The sequence below is a fragment of the Sesamum indicum genome, linkage group LG13, assembly GCF_026168435.1.
Source record: "Sesamum indicum cultivar Baizhima isolate 11 linkage group LG13, ASM2616843v1, whole genome shotgun sequence".
Taxonomy (NCBI): Eukaryota; Viridiplantae; Streptophyta; class Magnoliopsida; order Lamiales; family Pedaliaceae; genus Sesamum; species Sesamum indicum.
The window spans coordinates 8,580,207-8,599,929 of NC_142669.1; the positions used below are offsets into that span (position 1 = coordinate 8,580,207).

Below are 19,723 nucleotides of genomic sequence, written 5' to 3' on the forward strand. Positions count from 1 at the left end.
TGGTTCGTGTTTTATTAAGTCCAACTAAATCATAGATTCTATATAATTTTTAATCATCATATTTATTTTTATTAACCATTTAAATAGGAATCTTAATAATATTATGAAAGTGAAGGAAGATTCTAATATAATATTTTTATTTGACTTTATAAAAAAAAAAGGCCATGATAAACCTTAGTTTCTGGTAACTATTAAATCATTATTTAGGGGTGTTATTGAGTAAAATTGGATCAACGGGAAAGAAAAAATAATGTACGGCTAAATGTCATAGTAAATAACAAATCGACTTCAATCCAGCCTGGTACTTATTAAGTTTTTCTTTTTTAATACTTTCGTTTGATATTCTAGTAAATTAAAGTTGTTATGAAAAATAAAAATAGTTAATTAAATGCTATAAATCACAATTATATTATCATTTATTTATTTTATTTTCGATAAGTGAATAACAAAAAATAATATAAAAATGTGAAAGATATAAGAATGTGTACATAATAAAAATATATATATAAGATAGTAGTTTTAATATTTGATATGGTATGGCAAATTAATCCATTTAAGAATCAAAATCAAATTGACTACAAGATTTCTATTATATATAAGAAAAAAAATCACATACATTATTTAAAGTTTTTTGGTTAAAAGTTTAGTTAAGTAGATTCACCATAAATTGAACACCTTTTTTTTTTTGTTTCATTTGATGGGTAATTTTGAAAGATTTAAATATTAAAGTCTAATAATCCATATTAAATTTAATATTAGAACTACAAGAATAACTTGCTAAAAATTAGAATACAAAAATGATGGCAATTCAAAATTCTACTAAAAAAAATAATCTTTTTTATATTGATTCCAATCATACTCCAACCGACCCATCTCCTATCCCATCTACTTTTGCGCATACATTTAAACTCATATTAGATCCAGCCCACTAATTTGGTACTAAATCAATTCGGACATGAATCAATCATATGACAAATACAATTACTTGTAGACAAAAGTGATCAAATGGCTTTGGTACGACGAAATCTGATTTGTCTAAGAATTTTCCTTCAAGTTCACAATATATATATGTACATATGACAACGGACACAGGCGCTGTATATTTCCACTGCAGTGCAATCTTGAGGTAGAAGGCAAAGTTTCTGACTTTGAAGAAGTTCTGAAAACAGCGTTTGCATCACTAGTCGTAAGGGTTGCGGAATTTCTGGAGAAGTTGAGGGATGTCGTGTGCGAGCATGTCATCAACAGATTGTATCATCTTTGGTTTCAACCTCTCGAACCTATCTATACTGTATCCACTCAGAAGCTCTCTAAAGTGTTCGACGTCAGGGAAGTCACCAGCTGGTAGATGGTGTTCTCTCTGGACCTGAAATTTGATGTGAGGAGAATTAAGTGTCTGCATGCAAGAACGCACACTGAGAGGGAGAGAGGAGACGAGGGAGGGAGAAAGTCCATACCTTTGCGAATTCATCACCAAGATCATCGATGAGTCTTTTCTGTGTCTTAGCTTTGCCTATCATTGTAGGCATCTCATTTCTCAGATGACCGATGATGTAGGCATGTATCTTAGCCGCCCTCGCACGTTTGACAAATTCATTTATCTGCGAAATATATATAGGAACATCTCTTACCATGCTTCATATGCCAATATGCAAGATACTGTTATATATACACATGTAGATGTGCATGTATGCGCTTTGATGAACCATACTCACACGACGATCACAAGCCTTCTTCGGTATGTCTTTCAAATCACTCAGAAGATCCTCCTGTTCTTTTTCGAAAAGCTCTTTACCCATAGGACCGCCAACACCCTCACGTATAGGCTTGTCGTTAAAGGAACTGTAAAGAACACATGAACAAGTGAAATTGAAAATGAAATGTACACCACACTAGCAGGTATAGTTTACTTTGGAGTGAGAGATACGGTTTTCAGGTAAAATTATATCAGAAGGAAATTTTCAACTATAAAAGGATCATGCAATCAATATAAAAATGCGGAAGTTTACCCAATATAAACACGCATAACCTCAGGAGTATTTAGCACTTTCCCCAGGGACCACATCAAGGCTCCATACACCCGCATAAGCTGCAGTGAGAGGATGACCAGTAGGATCAAGTCATTAGAGACTATGAAGTTCTGCAACGACATTTGGAGGACAAAGGCCTAAAATGAGGTGTAAAAGGTCTCTATTAACACGTACTTGCTGTGTATCAATTTGGTCGGCCTTGTTCAAAACCACACGTATTTTGTCGTCATGACCACGTAGAGATTCAATAACTCGTTTAAATTCATCACTAATGTCAAGCTTGTGAGGATCGAACAGAAGCAGAATGAGATCACACTTCGAGGCAAACCAAGATGTTACACCAGTAAAGTCATAGCTTCTCTGTGTCCGTTGTTTTTCTCCTGATAAAACTCCAGGAGTGTCCACAAATGTAATATTCTCCAGCAGCTTCGAGCATTAAAAAAAAAACGGATAAGCAGTTTAGTATCTTCTCTTCTTTCTCTAGAGGGGGGGGGGGGGAAGAAGAAGAACAACTGAAAAACAAAGATTGTATCTACTCACAGGATGTGGCAATTGTGAGCACTCAAATTTTGACAAAAATGCAGTCCCAAATGTTGTCAGCCCGTTGAATGGCATATCTGCTTGAACAGCAACGGTGTTCCCCGGAACACTTCTCTCATCAGCTCCATTCTGTATGAAACAATATGCTAATAAGCACCGAGGAAAAATAAAAATTGAAAAAATATGTAAAGGAGTAGCCAAGCTTAAACTGCAATTTCTACACAAGCAAAGGCATCGGAAGCTGAATTAGATGTTCATAGAAAGGACAGAGCTGGGTACATTAAGTGCCGTGAGGAGAAAAACAATTGGTAAGGTAAAAGATATAGAGTGGTATGAATTAGCAAAATATAGCATGAGAGACACAATGGTAGAGCCATACACAACTTCTTCTGTAACTTAAACCAAAAAAAATAGTCTAGAGACAAGACATAACAAAAACGTACCATCACTACAACAAATCTATCTGTGGTGGGCTCAGGTCCAATGTGAGCTCCTATGACAAAAAGAGAAGAAAAAGAATTATAAATGAACCAGAAAATGAAAAAGAAAATGGAGTGCAAATGCTCACAGAGGAAGCTGCAAATTACCTGGATAAGTAGTTCCCAGCAAATGTTTGATAAATGTTGTCTTCCCAGTGGAGTACTGCCCCAGCAGCATCACCATTGGTTTGGCATCAAAGTCGCTATTCGTCTTACATCATAGAATGCATTAACAGAAAGAGTCAACCAAAAGGCATATTTCATGCCAGCTAAAAAATCAATATATGTCCCAAAAGCAACATAGAATCAAAACTGTTTGGGTATTCATTGCACATTGCAGAAAATGAAGGTGGATGGAATGCTTACCAATGAGGGGGAAACAAAATTATTAAACTGATAGGTATCTTCCAGGGGCTTCAGCTTCTTCATATAAAGTCTCTTCAACCCATCAATTATCGAAGTGACAGAGGCCCCAGACATCTAACAGCGTCAATGGGGAGAAACATCAGTCTAGGAGCCAAAAGATTAGAAGAAAACAGAAATTTCTTATAGAGAAGCGCAAAAATTCAATTATTTGGATCTAAACAACCCAAAGCATGTGACTTGAAATTTACTGGATAACAATCCGGATAGAAGATGCGATATGTCAGATTACCTTTGAAGATTTTGAAGAATGAAACAAATTAACTGAGGATGAAGATTGTCTTTGACTGCCTGAATTGCCAAAAGTCAGCCTAAAAAATTAACTACCAATGTTCTAGTGCATACAACATCATCCATCTTACCATTCTCAGGTTCACTTAGACGCTTTTTCTTCTGCATACAAGGATAAAAACGTTAACAGAATTAGCATTTAAAGTTCAATGCAAGTATGGAGAACAGCAAACTCACAGCAAGGAGTTTATCAAGACCTTCCATGGTTGGAGGTGGCAAGTTTTCAAAGTCAACTGCAGATCATACAATGTAAGAAACTGTTTCCATACCAAGTCAATACCTCAGAATCAAAACAGTAATTTGACATGACCTGATGACGAGCAACACGAAAACTTGAGAAGCAGAAGAATCTGATGCTCCACTTCTTACCTTCAGTGTTTAAAATATCTCTGGTGAGAGTATGCCCAGCTTGCGCCAAAGAGACTAACTACATATCCAAATGCTAAGAGAGGTCAGTATGATAATATTGAAAGTGTTTTCAGTACAACAAAGAAGGAAAGATCAGAACCTGCATTGCTAAAACGAATTCTTTAAATTCAAGAAATCCTTGCCGTTTTGAATCTGCAATTGCCCACATCTTGTGGAAACAGATGAAAAACCAAAATGACATTCAGAACATAAGGAAAAACTAACACAAGAAATATATGATATCCAAATAAATGAAAGCCCTCAATTCAGTTTCAAGAACATTTGAACATAAGCAAGCTAAGACATAACAATTGGACTGATTTATCATTGAGAGGAGCACAAAAGTATGATTCTGCCACATGCTCTTTCAACAGTGGCAGCAATCCGTCAGAATGATAAATTATATGTCGAGCAAAAAGTGAAACAATTCTACAGAAACGCAACATTATCTCCAGGCTGCATACTTAACATGTCACCAACATTTCAACCGTCAGTATTCAAAATAATCATGTCAGATTCTCTTTCATACAAATAAACACCATAAACAATTCAAAATTTATCGAAATCCGAAAACAGAAAGGTGCTGCATTTTCCAAAAGCACCGGAAATCACATTTTACCCGCATTACCAAATAAGGCAAAAACCAAAACCAAAAGAAAAACAAAACAAAAAAAACAGAAAAACAAAACCTGTTTGAGATCCGGACGAGGCAAGTTGGACATGGAAAAGAACTTGGAAGCATCGTTCGCCGTGAGACGGCCATCTCCATCTGATCGCATCACGAAACCACAATCAAATAACTAAAATTGAGCACAAACAACACAATTTTTTAGCTATATCTGTACCAACCTGAATCGACAAACGCAAACCAAGTCTGATAGATCTTCTGATGCTCCTGGGAGCACCGAATTTCCATGAAATCATTCATGGCTGGATTTCTGGATGTCCTGTGAAATTCTCTTAGCTATTTATTACTGTTCTAGCATCATGACATGATTCTCGGGCAGATTTGGGGGGTGTTATATGTTACGCGAATCGTCGTTATATGATTGCATGGGAAGGATGTGGGATTGCATATGGAAAAGCTCCTACTCCGATTTGGCAGTCCCATCAGTGGTTTCTCCACCACTGGGAATCGCCTTCCATTAATCATTAATGCTTCATATTCATTTGAGAAATAGCCACAAAACATGCCGCCAACCCACTTCCTACTATTCATATCCTACGCCCTCTTATACTTTTTTTTTTTTTATATAATTCGGCTAAATAAGCATTTTATTTTAAATAAAAACACAACTCTAATTACTCCATATAATGGGCCCAATTTGTAAGAAGGACGTGCCTAATTATTGTTTAAGTTGAATAACTTAATTCATCAAATTATCGATCATGAGACCATAATCGGACAATGATTTTTTAAATATTCATTTTGTCTAGATTTTAGCATGTCCTATCCATAGCTGCTGCCCATGTGCTGAGCTAAAATAGAATTTTAGTAAGGTAAATTATACTACCATTACAACTTACTGTACTGCTATTAATCACTATCTTATATGGTAAAAATATAATCATAGCCCATTTTGCCCATTGATCGTATAATTAATTTAAATTTGATTTATTCAAATTAGACTTTCAATGTGTTCCACTGCTTTATTATGAGTACTTTTTATATGTTTCACTTCAATGAAACTCCATTCACGTTTTGTTTTTTATAATTGATTTGAACTCTTCATTAAAAAAAAACAAAAAAAACTGATTTGAACTCGACTTGTTTAATAATCACATCAAGAACCATTACGGTATGGTTCTTGATCATACCTTAAGAAGCAATACATGAGTCGGTAAAAGGGGAATGAGAGAAAAGACATATACATCAATACAAAGGGATGATACAAAAAGAAATGAAAGAATACATTTCCTCCACTCTCTCCATGCTCACACACAGTCTTCTCCATGATCTCTGCACAAATTTGCAACTCGGAAACCATCTATGTCTGACAATGGAGGATTTCACCAACCGATCATCGACTATAGCATCGATTCGCGCCCGTTGCTCGTTTGTTCAAGAAATGCCTACTGTCTTTCCGAGCAGCCATAGCACCAGGGACAACTCTATCCCAAATATTGTGTGCAGAGAAGTTCGGTCCAGCATGAACCCGTATATCGTAATCCCGGCTCTATTGTTCTCAAAGTATGTTACTGCAACACAACAAGACCACAGTTAGACATGTACATGTGAATGCAGTTAGCAAGTTGTTTCTAGTACAGAAGGATCCAACTCACCCAAGGCTTGTCTTTTCTGAAATGAGATTGTGCTGAAGGCATATGCTGGAAGGAACTTGGAATTGTCGAGTTCATCTTCTTCATCTCCCACATCGTCTAGATCAGATGATCCATCAGAACTCCCGGTGAATATTTGCTCGTCAGATACCCGAGCAACTGGAGTCTCGGTTTCAGCTGTATCGAACGAGTCAATTGTAGCACACACATGCCACTTGGCTGCAAGGCATGTGACGGCTTGTGCTTTGTGGGTGATTCTCGTTGCACTTCGTAGTAAAATTAGCAGCCCGGCTAGAAGGCTGAGGGAGCAAACCTGTGTATGAAAATGCAAGTTTTTTCAGCAACCGCAGAGGTGATCTTGAGGAATCAAGATATGGTGATGGGAGAAGTTCAAGAAATGATTCTGACTTACTTGCTTCTACTCTGATATGAAAAACAGATCTTGCATCAGTTGCTAAGATCTTTCTTCAATCAGAATAGCAGCAAATTATCCGTTTATCAAAACATCTATTATCATATTTAAGTCTGTTTTTCTTTTTACCATGGCTTGAGCAAAACAAATGTAAGAAACTAAATAGCCAGCAAATTACTAGAATAGGTGAAATGAATAATACAAATCTGCATACCGCTAGCTCTCCGGTATGGTATATATTGACATCAGCACTTGACCGTGTGGTCATGAGAAGGGACGCAAACTGACTTGCAGTGATGAAAATCAAAGCCAACAATATGAATGATCTGTAACGATGGCTGATTATTCGCAAATGTCTTCTGATTCTGAGGTGCTCCCTCAAAACGGATTCAACATCTGAATCGACCTGAAAGACCTGAGCAAAGTCTTGGAGACGGAGAATCTGAAGGTAACAGATGAGGCGAAACAGAATGCAGACTAGGAAAAAGACCACGGTTCGATAGAACCATGAGCACAGCTCGAGGATGCATGCTACTGTGTTGCTCACAATGACATTGCCCAAGAACGGAATTCGCGTCCCCCCGGAGCTGTACCACCATATTTTATACGCACTCTCGGCAGCAAAACAGGGCAGCACGAATATGAATAAGAGCTTCATTGATCTCTGGATGTTGGGAAAAAATTAGTCCATAAATTAGGAAACAAGGAACAAGTTCTGCTGTCTTGCAGGCTGTAAAAGCATCAAGAATTTGACTTCTCATTATGAATGACAAGATCAAGAATCATCCACCCAATTATCATAAATATTCAACATGTTAAAAATATTAAATATTGGATAATTCCCAGTTTTATCAGCTTAAACTTCTGAATGAAATTGTGATTCAACAATGATAATAATTCCAAGACGCTTTGGCTTCAGATTTTAGTGGGAAAAAAATGAAATGAAAATGAAGATGAAAAGTTCAAAAAAATGAAACACAATTTCCTCATCAAAATCAAAGAACCAAACACAAAACAACTCAACAACACAGAGGAAACGAAACGAAAGCCGTAGAAGGAAGAAGAAACTCACATTGAACTGTTTGGTGTACCCCTTCCTTACAGTCTCGCTCTCATCACAGAGCTTATCGAAGAACAAGAATCTCCTGAGCCCATACTTCCTCACAAACCCCGACAAACAAATGAAAGAAAGTGCGGCGACGCCGCTGAGCGACAGCTGCGCGACGGCGTCATAAGGCCTGTTGTGGAGGCTGTCGCAGTCGGCGCAGGCGAGCACGAAGTGGGAGAGCGCGGGGACAATAATCGCGAGGCCCACAAAGACAAACCATGAGAGAGCGGCGGTCCAGTGGTTGGACTGGTCGACGCAGAGCCACTTGAGCCAAGTCCGGAACCCCTGCAGCTCGTCCTGCGCGTGGGACACGGAGCGCGCGAAGGCCCGGTTCTTGCCGGGATTCAGCAGAGCTGCCTTCTCATCCGCCATAACCAAAAGAAACCGAGGATCACGGGAAGAGGAGAGGAACTGTGAATACAGAGAGACGTCTGCGTTGTGGGTGTGAATCAAGTGAGTGAATTGGCGTGGACTGAAGGCTTATATAGCGTGAAATTCTACTGCTTTTTGTCGATTTCTTGGGAGAGGAGAGGCGAATGGGATGGCGGAAAGTGGCAGAAGGGGGAGAGAATGAGATCATTTGTTTGGAAGCGAGGAATCGGGTTCCTTGCCTGAAATAACTCTAAGAATAGGGGGACCTGTCGGGAAAATTCTTTTACATTCGGGTGTGTATGAGTGTTTATAAGCGTAAATTATACCATATTTTTAAAAAAAAATTATCCTAATATAAATATAAATATATATTTAAAATTAATAAACGTAATAAGTATTCTGTGTGACAATCCGTTATAGCGGATATCTGTTAGACGCACGTTAATTTCGGAGAAGTACTTGTAATTTTTTTAAAAAACAAAGAGTAATTATGACAAATCTCAAAAGAGTCCTTTATAATTTACCATATTTGTAAATATATATCAAAATTTTGGTGAATAAGTCTGGTTTATTTGACGAAATTGAGACTCTATGATGAGAAGGTCATGAATTTGAATCCACCAATATGTGAATTTGATCCATTGTAATAGTAGTTGTTGATATATTGTGATAATAATTAGGCCAAATTCCTTCATTAGTCCCTCAGTTTTACTTTTCGGCCCACTTTAGTCCATCATCACGCACCGTAATACTCTTTTATCTTTTAAAAAGATGTCACTGTGGTTCCTAACCGTTAAGTTTTAACGAAATCAAATTAAATTGAATGGAATATAGCATAAATGGAAGGTAAAATTGAAAATATTCATGTATTATAATAATTTACCAATAATTAAAAAATATCATCAACTCCAAAAAAAAATGAAAAATCAATCAGTTATGATAACGAAAAGATTAGGTTGATTGAGATTCATGCAAATGTTTTTGTTATATATTTTGCATTTTGATGCCTAGACGTAAAATATATTTATTGCATTTGATTTTCTTTTTAAATAATTAGTTGTTTTATTAATATTTGTATTTTTTGTTCGTTATAACAAGATATTTTTAATAAAAAATAATTGACTCTTTTTTACCCCTCGTTAGTGTAATATTCCATCCACTTTAATTAGATTTTGTTAAATTTAACGGCCGAGACCATAATGACATCAATTTAAAATATGGGGGACTATTATGGTATATTTGAGAAATGATGGGCTACAAAAGGGAAGAAAAGTGAATATAAGGGGCTAATGAACAGATTCGGCTGAATAATTGTTAACTAGTTATACATATTTGATATTGATAAAATTCATAATATAATTATAATTGATTGTTCAATAGACGAAACATATTTAGAAATTTTTATTCGAATCCGATTTGATTTTATTAAATTGGTTATGTTATAAGAGGTATTGCATTTATTATATAATTTATTACTTTTTTTTTAGTGTATATCAACTCACGTAATTGGTATGTAAATGTACAACATATCACATATATATTTTTATCCCAATCAGTTAGGTCGAGTCGATCAGATTATAAATATTATATTGCACTTACCATATATGATTTATCATTCTTTTCAAATCAAACATTAATCATCAAATATACTAAATTTATTAGTTGGACTTTGATATATATATATATATATATATAAATAAAAAAAACAACCCGACCCCTAAGCTTAAAAAAAATAAAAAAATAAATTAATCACTTTCGTTCGTAAACAGCGATTTGTAACACCACTGTACCCAAATTTTTTATTGTGTCGATAATAATCTTGAATTTTTTTAATTTATTTGTTCTTTTTTAAATATGATTTGTTGGTTTATGTATTTTAATTTATTCATAATATATTTTAAAATATGAAAAATTATTTATTATATACGCATAGAGACGGAGCGCAGCAGTGAGGCGATGGATTTCTTATTTAAGAACTTAGAATTGTAAAAAAAAAAATACATATAAACCCACATAGGGCACGTATTTACCAACAACTTTTTTTGATTCGAAAGTTTTCTAAAATGAGTACAATCTCGATTTAATCCTCGTTATCGTGTATCATAGTATCGTCACATATTATGGCTTTATAAAGAATTACTAATTTATAAAGAAATTATGACATTTACCAAACACCTTAATTGCAAGAAAAGGAAGTGTTTCACAAGTTTAATGCAGGTGCAATAATAGCTAAATGCTTTTTTAAAAAAATATCTATAATTCAAAGTGAAGTTTGTATGATTCATATTATTTCTAATTTGAAATTAAAGAAACAGATTTGAATATTATTAGGGATTTAAATTCTATACTTTTGAATCCATTAATCCGGACTTAGAGTTATGTAGATAAAAGGGTGTAAGTATTGAAATAATTAACATTTTTTTAATTTAAAATTTACATAAAATAAGATTAATGTGACTTGCGATTCAATCAATATTATGAAATATTATCGCTCTGACTTCTAATTAGCCTCACATTTTTGTTATGGGCGGTTTTAGTCCAGCCAATCTTGTAGCGATATATTATCCATTTTGACTTCAGTTTCATAAAAAGGAGTTGTCCGATTTTGTGCTATAAAAGTACATTTTTGTAATTGATTTAGCTATTAGACAGTCGCTAAAATTTAAGGATATTGATAAATTTTTAACTAATTACAAAATATTTATAATTGCGTCAAACTTCATATAAATTTATTGTAATTTTATCTATTAAATTATCTATAGTATATAAAAAAGAAAGGTCTTCCACACTCATAACTGGCGATTAATGACAGAGATATAACTAACTTATTCAAAAATTTTAAATTTTAGATTAGGAATGGCGTGCGGTGGTGGGACCGTACGCTGCGAAACGTGTACAGTTAGACGTTCAATTACAGAAAGTGGCCAACCTGCCAATACAGCACTCCCACATGATCAGATGCGATGCCCTAATTTTTTGTAATCAAACAATTCATCATCTAATATATATATATATATGTTCCTATCATTTAAGTATATTGATTAAATAATTCAGCTAACACGACATCGTTTGACGTTTGTACCCATCTCAACTGTCCCAAGCCAAGGGGGGAAAAAAGGTGATTGTTTGATGGTAGAGAGGTGGGTTGCTTGTGAAACATTCATTGGCCCTTTGACTTTTCAAATATTTCTTTCACAAGTTTTTTGTCCTCATTAGTTTTTTATTGTCTTAATTATTACATTATATAAATGTTATTGTACTCATCTTAGGATCAATCAATTTTTTTAATTAAGATACGTCAACGCCGTTAATGAAGATATGTTTCGTCTATTTAGAGAGATTGTGTGTTTGAATTCATCTACTAATGCAACAACTGTACTAATGAATAATTTGTAAAGACATTTATAAGTGCCCACAATCTGTGGGGACTGTTAAGATAAACTGAACCGTTGCTGATGTGCGTAGATTATTCTTAAATTAATTTACGTATTAGATCCCTTTTGGTAGACATAACAAGGGAAAATAATGGTAAGAACTATACCGAGAAACCTTGATTATAATCCTTCGATGCTTAAGTTAGTAAGATCGTAAATGGGAAATACTTAAAGTTGTACAAAATATGTCCATAATGAAAGTTGTATTTCAGGGGCACGGAAAGCTCATGTTTATAAATCTTTTTAACTGTAGTTTTCACATGAATCACATATTAAGGATAAACCATATAATCATCATAAGTTTATACATAGTCATGTCTGAATCGGAACGACCCGGATAAAAAATCTCGAATCATGACATGTTTCGTAATCAATTGAAATGTTGGGGGCATTTGACCAGTTTACAAACTTTAGAAGATTACCCCCACATTATAAAGTTAATTACACTTAGACTATATAAAGTTTTTTTTTTTACACCTTATTTAATATTATATATAATTTTGTACCTATAAGTTGAAAAAAAATCTAATGATGTCATCATTACTCCATATATATACATCTATTATATTTATTACAAGTACAGAAACATAAACAGAAATATTAGATGGTCAGGGGCAAAATAAAAAATTAATGTAATTTCTTTGCTAATATCAATATTTTTATCAAAATACTAACGAGAGTAAATTATGTGTCAACAATAAATTTTCAGAAGGAGTGTAAGTGTAATTTCAAAACTTATTTGGGTAAAAATATGAATTTGTATTTTCATAGGAGATTTAAGTATGATTAATTCTTTATTATATGTTAATGTTAATTTGACTGAAGTTTATTTTAAATAAAAAAAAATTCAAAAAAATAAATTTTGCAATAAACAGATACCTACCGTAGATTTTTGTCAACCACACAATTAAATTTTGGTGAAGTAGAGAGAATCAAAAGTGTGTGTAGCCATTGATTTTCCGCCTGGTGTAACACCAACAACCAATTTACGTGCCCAGGATTTCAATGCAGCCCATATTGACACGTGTTGGTCGGTCAATATTTAATTAAATTAATATCAATCCGGTCTATAAATTTATATTATAACAATTTAATATTATAGTCTATGACACCTAATTTAGTAGGCGAAATTGAGACCCCATGAGGTTAGAGGTCATAGGTTCGATCCTGCCTTATGCGTGAGATTTTGTTAATTCTACTGAATAGTAGGTGTATTGTTTCTACTGAACAGTAGGTGGTCGGTTTGATTTAGTGTATTTGATATTATTGATAGTATGATTGTTGTAATGGTTTGTTAGATATTGAATATCCAGTATGAATTATTGTAATCAATTTATTTCAATTAATAATATTTATTATTTTTATTTAAAAAAAATAAATCAATTATAATAAATTTATATTAAGTGAAACAAAATATTTCAACATTTAATAAATATTAGATATCGGATATATATATTAAAATTTCGTTGTTAGTTTATTTTTAATTTTGTATCATGTAAATTTCATACTTTAGAGTGGAGTTTGTAATCACTTAAAATAAATATTTATTAAGTTATTACTGACCATAGTATTTTTGATTTACGGTTTCTGTTTTTGAAATTCTTAAACTAAACTGATTTTTATCATTTCGATACGCACCAAATTTTGAAATTTACTGATAAAATTTTCGATATTAAGTTGTGTTATTAAACACATCAATATTAATATTTTATACTTTTTTTTATTTTTTATTTTCAAAGACTTTCGATCTTAAATTAACTCTTTTTAATGTATCGCTTTGGACACAGAAGTAACCGAATTCATATCATTATTGAGCGGCTGCAAAGTCGAACAACTTTGAACTGCAAAATTATTTAATTAGATATTTATTTCGCAACAAAATTAAAATAAAAAATCACAAAAGATGTATATAAATATTGGGGGAAGCGCAATGAAATGAGATGTCTAGCTGGGTTTTTGGTTAAATAAAGGTAAATTACACTTTTAATTTGATTTTGATCAATATTAATCCCTAGATAATTTATGTTTTTAATATTTTTTCAAATATTAGGATTTTGGTCCAACTACAGAAATAGATGAAAAGGAGAACATGTTGTGAAGAGTGGAGCAGCTACATTCTAATGTGTAGTGTTGTGGAGAACATGGGTTGTGCTACCACACCTTTAACTTTAATTTTAATTTTAAATAATAAAGGAGGAAGGGAGAAGAAGGTATAGGTGGATCCAAGATTGTTGCCTATATACCTACCCACCCACCACCACCTTCTCTTTTTCTAACTAAGAAATTTCCAGACACTTCTTTTTATGATAATTCAAGATTTTTGGTGGAATCTAAGGTACAAACTTTCTTTACATTCTATCAGTGGTTTTCTTATATCCACCACACATACACACCCAAATGACCTAAAACAAGAAAGAAAAAGGATTCCACACAGAAACAATTGCAAACGCCCCTCCACGGTAGCTGCATACTTTGTGAAGAGTATGATTTCGATAGGAGTTAGGACAACCCCAGGCCCCTAACTTTCGGCCCAATTTCTAGGCTGAACAATCCAGACAAGCCCAATTAGATTGGGTTGTGATGGACCTGTTCTAGTGTATACGCCAGCTTTTTTACAGTAAACAGAACCATTTTTACTGAAGCAAAAGATATATTCGCAGCAGTCAAAATTTACTTTATCGCTAAACAGTCCCGTTGTAAATATGACATGGGGTAAAAATTGAAAAAGAAAAGGGGAAAAATAATAAAATTAGTAAAGAAGGGGTAACTTTAGACTGTAGCAGCTTTCCACTGTTGATGAAGAATTCAACAGGTGTGGGTCCAACACACTTGCATAAAAGCATACCAGGGAAAAGGGAAAGTTCCACAAAGAAATGTCCATGTACAAAAGACATGGCTACCTGCAGGCATGAATTATGATCACAATCAAAACACAGGCTTTATATATCTCCAGAAATTGACTTCCCTAAACAATTCTATCTTAAGTATTATGTTAACCCTGTTCGAACATGGTTGATTTCTATGTTTTTCGTTTCTTTTGCAGGGTATGTTTCCTGTTATCATCAACACTAACAACTAGCATTGCAGTTTTTAAAGGGAAAGGGAGAGAACCAAAGTTAAAAACTGTTGAACATACAGGAAGAAGGAAAAGGGCATGTAAGCAACGAAGGCAGAAATGCTTGTTCTGAAGAAACAAACATGCCAGAAGTTTAAACAGTTTAATTCGATGGACAGGTTGTTTTCAGAATGCAACAACTCATGGAGTTCTTGAAAGAAAATCTTCAGGATCCAACAAACAACTATAATACGGACTTCCAGAAAGGAAAGAAACAAGACAGCCCAACTTGGAAGCGAAACTCAACATACAACATCAATCCATCATACCATGCTTCCAGTTCAGAATTTATTGCATATGGAAAGTGGGATTTGGAGGAGAATCCAATTCCAGTGCCTAGATAGGATATGAATGTCAAGTCCAGAAACATCCGTACTGGAATTACTTGGGAACATATTGATATGCAGAATACTGGAGGACAAACTTATTACCAGATCCATGGAGACCTTGCTGCAGCTGCACTGCTGCTGCAATAACCAAATACATTTCCAGACTACTAAGAATAGTAAATTGTGATGACTCATATTCCGCGACTGCTACAGGTTTAAAGATGCAGAAAATGATCAAAAACAATAACTATATATTAACACCAACCACATTCTTCCCTCTCTGCAACTGAAAGAAGAAAAAAAATTACTGTAAAAGAAATGGAAAAAGCATAAAAATAGGAAAGGCAAGAAGAAGTAAAATATTGTTGCAGATCAGTGGAAAGACGAACAGATAGGGAAAACTTCCTTTACCCAAAAGCCAGCAGTTAATAAACGAAATCCTTCACAAGCTTCAAACATTAGAACCAATATATATTGGCGTAAAATATTGCTCGGTACACGACTGAAATAGATAGAAAGAAACAGTAGAACCAGACAACAGATCACAAGAAATACAATAGAGCAGTATAACAAACCATCGACTGGTTAAAAATTATATGAAATATTTTCTACACTCTAATAGGAAATTTCTTGTACAAACTCCCCTTCCAGAGCATGCGCAAGTAACATTGTAACTGAAAATTAAAATAGCTTAAAGAGCACAACCCACAGAGAATTGGGAAAGAAACCTGATATTGCAAATTGCATGTAATTAACATTTAGAATGCAGGAGAAAAAGCAAAAAATACTGGAAAAAAAACAATAAGAAATAAATTCACATCTTAATTCTCAATGTACTATCTTAAAAGGAGCCCAGGACTTCAAACTTTCACTGCAGCAGGTAAGCATAGAGTCCAAATTCAATTGGTTTTCGTAAGCACAAAGCTAATAGACTAGTAAACCACTGCACTCTAATAATCTTTCCGTAGCGCTTGGGTGAAGAGGTTCAGGAAACACATAGAAAGCACACATGGTGATCTACAGGAAGAACTTAAGGATGTAAAGACACATAACAGCACAATCAAAGTAAATCATCACCACTTTGGTTGACGGAGATTTATGCATAAACCTATATGCAGTGATTTTCAACAAAGATAAGGTTGAATGACAAAACTAAGAACTGTAAGTTTAATGAGCATGGATTTGTGAGAATGAAAACAACACAGACCAAGGAACACTTTCATTTCATGAAAATCATACCCACTTGTTGTCGAGCAACCCTCAGACACGAAACCTACCAAGAGTAAACCACAATCTGACAATGGTGCAACTAAACAGAATTGCCGAACGGTACAAATGACTAAATGAGCTAACAATATATCCTAAATTTCAAATAGATCATTTCAAATCAGTAGCTATGGCATTTGAAGTAAACTAGACAAGTAGATGTACTCTTTAAATTCAAACATTTAAATTAAATATACAGAAGCATCATTAGTATAGATAATGTTTTAAATGTTTACATGAAGACAAATCACATATCGAACAATATGATCAAAGCCCCAAGACATCAAGTAAGAGAATATATCAGAACTCCAGCTACTTCACTGCTTCAATTGTTGCCTAACACAGTGGACTGCGTATCGATTATGGAGCACATCATCAAATGGTCACAAACAACACGTAACTCGCTTAAAGATCAATCAGAATATCTTCTATTATCGATAACATTAAAGTTATAAATTTAAGAAAGTAAATTCTTTTCAAACAACACACTCATAGAAGACAGACTCTTAGTTTTAATGACACCTCAGTCTTCACCCTGTCTATGAGCATTCTTTCTCTTTTTTTTGTTTTCGATTTTCCGCAAAATAAAACCAAAAAAAGGTAAAAAGAAAAGGAAAATTGAGTAATTTAACCAAATGGGTGGATTTCTTCCAAATGATAAGTTCATCATTATCATCGGACGTGGAAAACACCTCAGAGCCGGAGCGCCGTGCAAGCGAGCTCGTCCAAGTCAGCGGCGGCGTCCACCGGTGGTAGCATGTTAAGATCAAAAGGAAGGGGTTTTTTACAAGAGGATGAGGCGATGTCACACTCGGTATCATCAACCACGGAAGAAGAGGAGTCACAGTCGCTGCGACAATCATCCGGAACTACCGGCGGCGACCGCGGATGCCTCCTCTGCTGCTGAACAAGCGGTGGCGGCGGCGGCGGCCGCGGCCCACTAAACGACTCCACGGTACTGCTCATGCCGCTAGAGGTCGGCCTCTGCTGCGCAATTATATCTTGGTCCTGAGGGTAATACCGGGAATCCATGAAGGGATCGTTAGGGTTATTGTTGATTTGTGGTTGATTAGGGTTTTGAGGGTTGAAATCGTGGAACACGTTGCCGCTTGGAGTCAAAGGGAAGTTCGTCTTCGCCTTCGGACCACGCAGCGAGCGCGCGGCGGTGTCGTAGGCCCGAGCAGCCTCTTCAGCCGAGTCAAAGGTGCCGAGCCAGACACGAGTCTTCTTCCAAGGGTCCCTGATCTCCGCCGCATACCTTCCCCACGGCCTCTTCCTCACACCCCGGAATCTGATCTCCTTCGATTCCCCAGATCCATTACCTTCCCCGCCGTGAACCGCCGCCGCCACCTGCCTGGCCGCTGCTCTGCCTCTCCGCATGGTCCAAATTAAAAGATGAACCACCAAAAATCAAAGAAAAATAAAAAAACCAAAAATTGAAAACGATGAATTACTCTACTTTACTCCCCCGGAGAAGAAATGATTTAGAGAGAGAAAAAAGAAGAAAGAGAAATCTGAAATGGGTGAGAAGACATATGTACAAAGGAACAAACAACGCCACAGAGAGATGAGATTATCTATTTTTCCTTTTTTCCTCTACTGTGTGTTGTGTGTGAGGAAAAAAAAAAAATAAAGAGAGAGGTTGGGAGGCGAGCGTTATTTCTTTTTTCCTATTTTTCCATTTTCTTTTTTTTTTTTATAAGTAATTGATGCAGAGGTCCACCATTAAACAACTTGAAAAGACCAGAAAGTCCCTAAACCTCGTTGAAACTGCCAAAATATCCAAGAATTCGCGTGTTTTTCTTCAGATTGATCAACATTGCATCATCTCTTATATGAACCGTGGCTCTATTGGATCCATCTTATAAATAATCCCGACCCTCCATTTCCTAAGTTTAAATCTTGGGATTATCATACCGTCGTCCCTCGAAGTTTGGTGAAATTTCACGTAAATCACATTTGATTTTGAGAATTAGTACAAAGGTATTCTGGATAAACATAAACGGGAAGATCTATTTGTCAGACAAAAATAAATATAATAATTATTATATGTATTTTTTCAAACTATAAAAAATTTATATCACTATATGTAATTATACTAAACTTCATAGAATATCGATATAAACATCTCCTAAATCTTACTTACAACTTACGAGTTGTTTGTAATAACTTTTATTTTATAGAGGGAATCATTTGTAGAAATATTGTAAGTTAAACAATAGTGAAAATTAGAAGCATTTAAAAATAAGACTTAAGTGCGGAAAAAATAAAATAATTGGAATGTTTGAGAAAAATTATTTTAATATTCATATTTTTATCAATAATGCAAGTGGGTATAAAGTTATTTACAACTTTTATCTTAATTTAAAATTTTAACACGTTAGAAAGGATAATCATTTAATATTATGAATGAATTACAATCACATTCCCTAAAGTTTATCATAATTATAAACATCTTATCATTTTTTGAAAAATTACAGATAACCCCCTGATTTTAACATTCGTCTAACAACGAGCACATTTCGTTAGCCTCCGTTAGATTTTCATTCGATTTTTATCCCAAACTGACAAAAATACCCTTTTAAATTATGAATTATAATTCTATATATTTTAGAATTTTCAGAGATATTTTTATATACTAATATGCTTTACCCATTATTCATTTCCCCCATCCTCAATTTTTTCTATATTTTCCAAAATATTTCTTTTTTTTAAAAAAAATTAGTAAGAGTAAAATAATAACGTCAACTTCATCGTCGAAGGATTATATAATTATTTTTAATTTAAAATGAGTATTTTTAATTTTCTAAACAACGATGAGTATCATAATTATGCAAATTTTATAAATGTTTTATCTTATAAATTGTGGGGGGAGGGGGGTGATTGGTTTATTGATATTCTCACGTGACATGCCCCCACAAGCCAACCGGGTGGAGTCCTTGGATTGAAGGATTTTGGTCTATTTTGATTTGTCAGTGCATGTAAAAAGACTGAAACATCCTCGGATTCTTTGGTATTAATGGTGGTGGTATTTTGGGTCAGAGGACTGTTTGGATGTGTCGTTTTCGGTGCTTCATTATTTACGTGAAACGGCAACCGCAGCAACAACTCTGTACACGCCGGTAGATAATTTGCCGTTAGGGGCAGTTAATGCAATGCCAATACCAATACATACTCTGTCAGAATTTAAATTTCACGTCTTTGAAATACCATTAAAGTTTTGGAATTTTTTCTAT

General features: G+C 34.6%; 3 protein-coding genes across 4 annotated transcripts; all 3 read right to left on the reverse strand.

Annotated features, from left to right (window-relative positions):
- Positions 1-814: 814 nt before the first annotated feature.
- LOC105176661 (EH domain-containing protein 1) lies at positions 815-5,370 on the reverse strand. Of its 2 annotated transcripts, none has more exons than XM_088876961.1 (16): positions 5,021-5,370; positions 4,861-4,940; positions 4,272-4,340; positions 4,133-4,190; positions 3,941-3,996; positions 3,835-3,862; positions 3,705-3,763; positions 3,416-3,529; positions 3,158-3,260; positions 3,014-3,063; positions 2,571-2,699; positions 2,205-2,456; positions 2,010-2,089; positions 1,716-1,842; positions 1,458-1,601; positions 815-1,366 (listed from the first exon to the last, which is right to left on the reverse strand). In XM_088876961.1, the coding sequence occupies exons 1-16, from the start codon at positions 5,097-5,099 to the stop codon at positions 1,181-1,183; spliced, it is 1,614 nt and encodes a 537-aa protein (XP_088733087.1). In that variant the 5' UTR covers positions 5,100-5,370; the 3' UTR covers positions 815-1,180. The 2 variants fall into 2 exon arrangements, with proteins under 2 accessions (XP_088733087.1, XP_011097835.1); XM_011099533.3 differs by having other exon boundaries at positions 3,835-3,865.
- A 554-nt stretch (positions 5,371-5,924) lies between these two features.
- LOC105176662 (uncharacterized) lies at positions 5,925-8,604 on the reverse strand. The gene is made up of 4 exons (XM_011099536.3): positions 7,936-8,604; positions 7,078-7,527; positions 6,455-6,764; positions 5,925-6,370 (listed from the first exon to the last, which is right to left on the reverse strand). Exons 1-4 carry the CDS (start codon positions 8,341-8,343, stop codon positions 6,234-6,236), a joined length of 1,305 nt encoding a protein of 434 aa, XP_011097838.1. The 5' UTR covers positions 8,344-8,604; the 3' UTR covers positions 5,925-6,233.
- An 8,045-nt stretch (positions 8,605-16,649) lies between these two features.
- On the reverse strand, positions 16,650-18,111 carry LOC105176663 (ethylene-responsive transcription factor 3). The gene has a single exon (XM_011099537.3). It carries the CDS (start codon positions 17,865-17,867, stop codon positions 17,181-17,183), a length of 687 nt encoding a protein of 228 aa, XP_011097839.1. The 5' UTR covers positions 17,868-18,111; the 3' UTR covers positions 16,650-17,180.
- Positions 18,112-19,723: the final 1,612 nt, after the last annotated feature.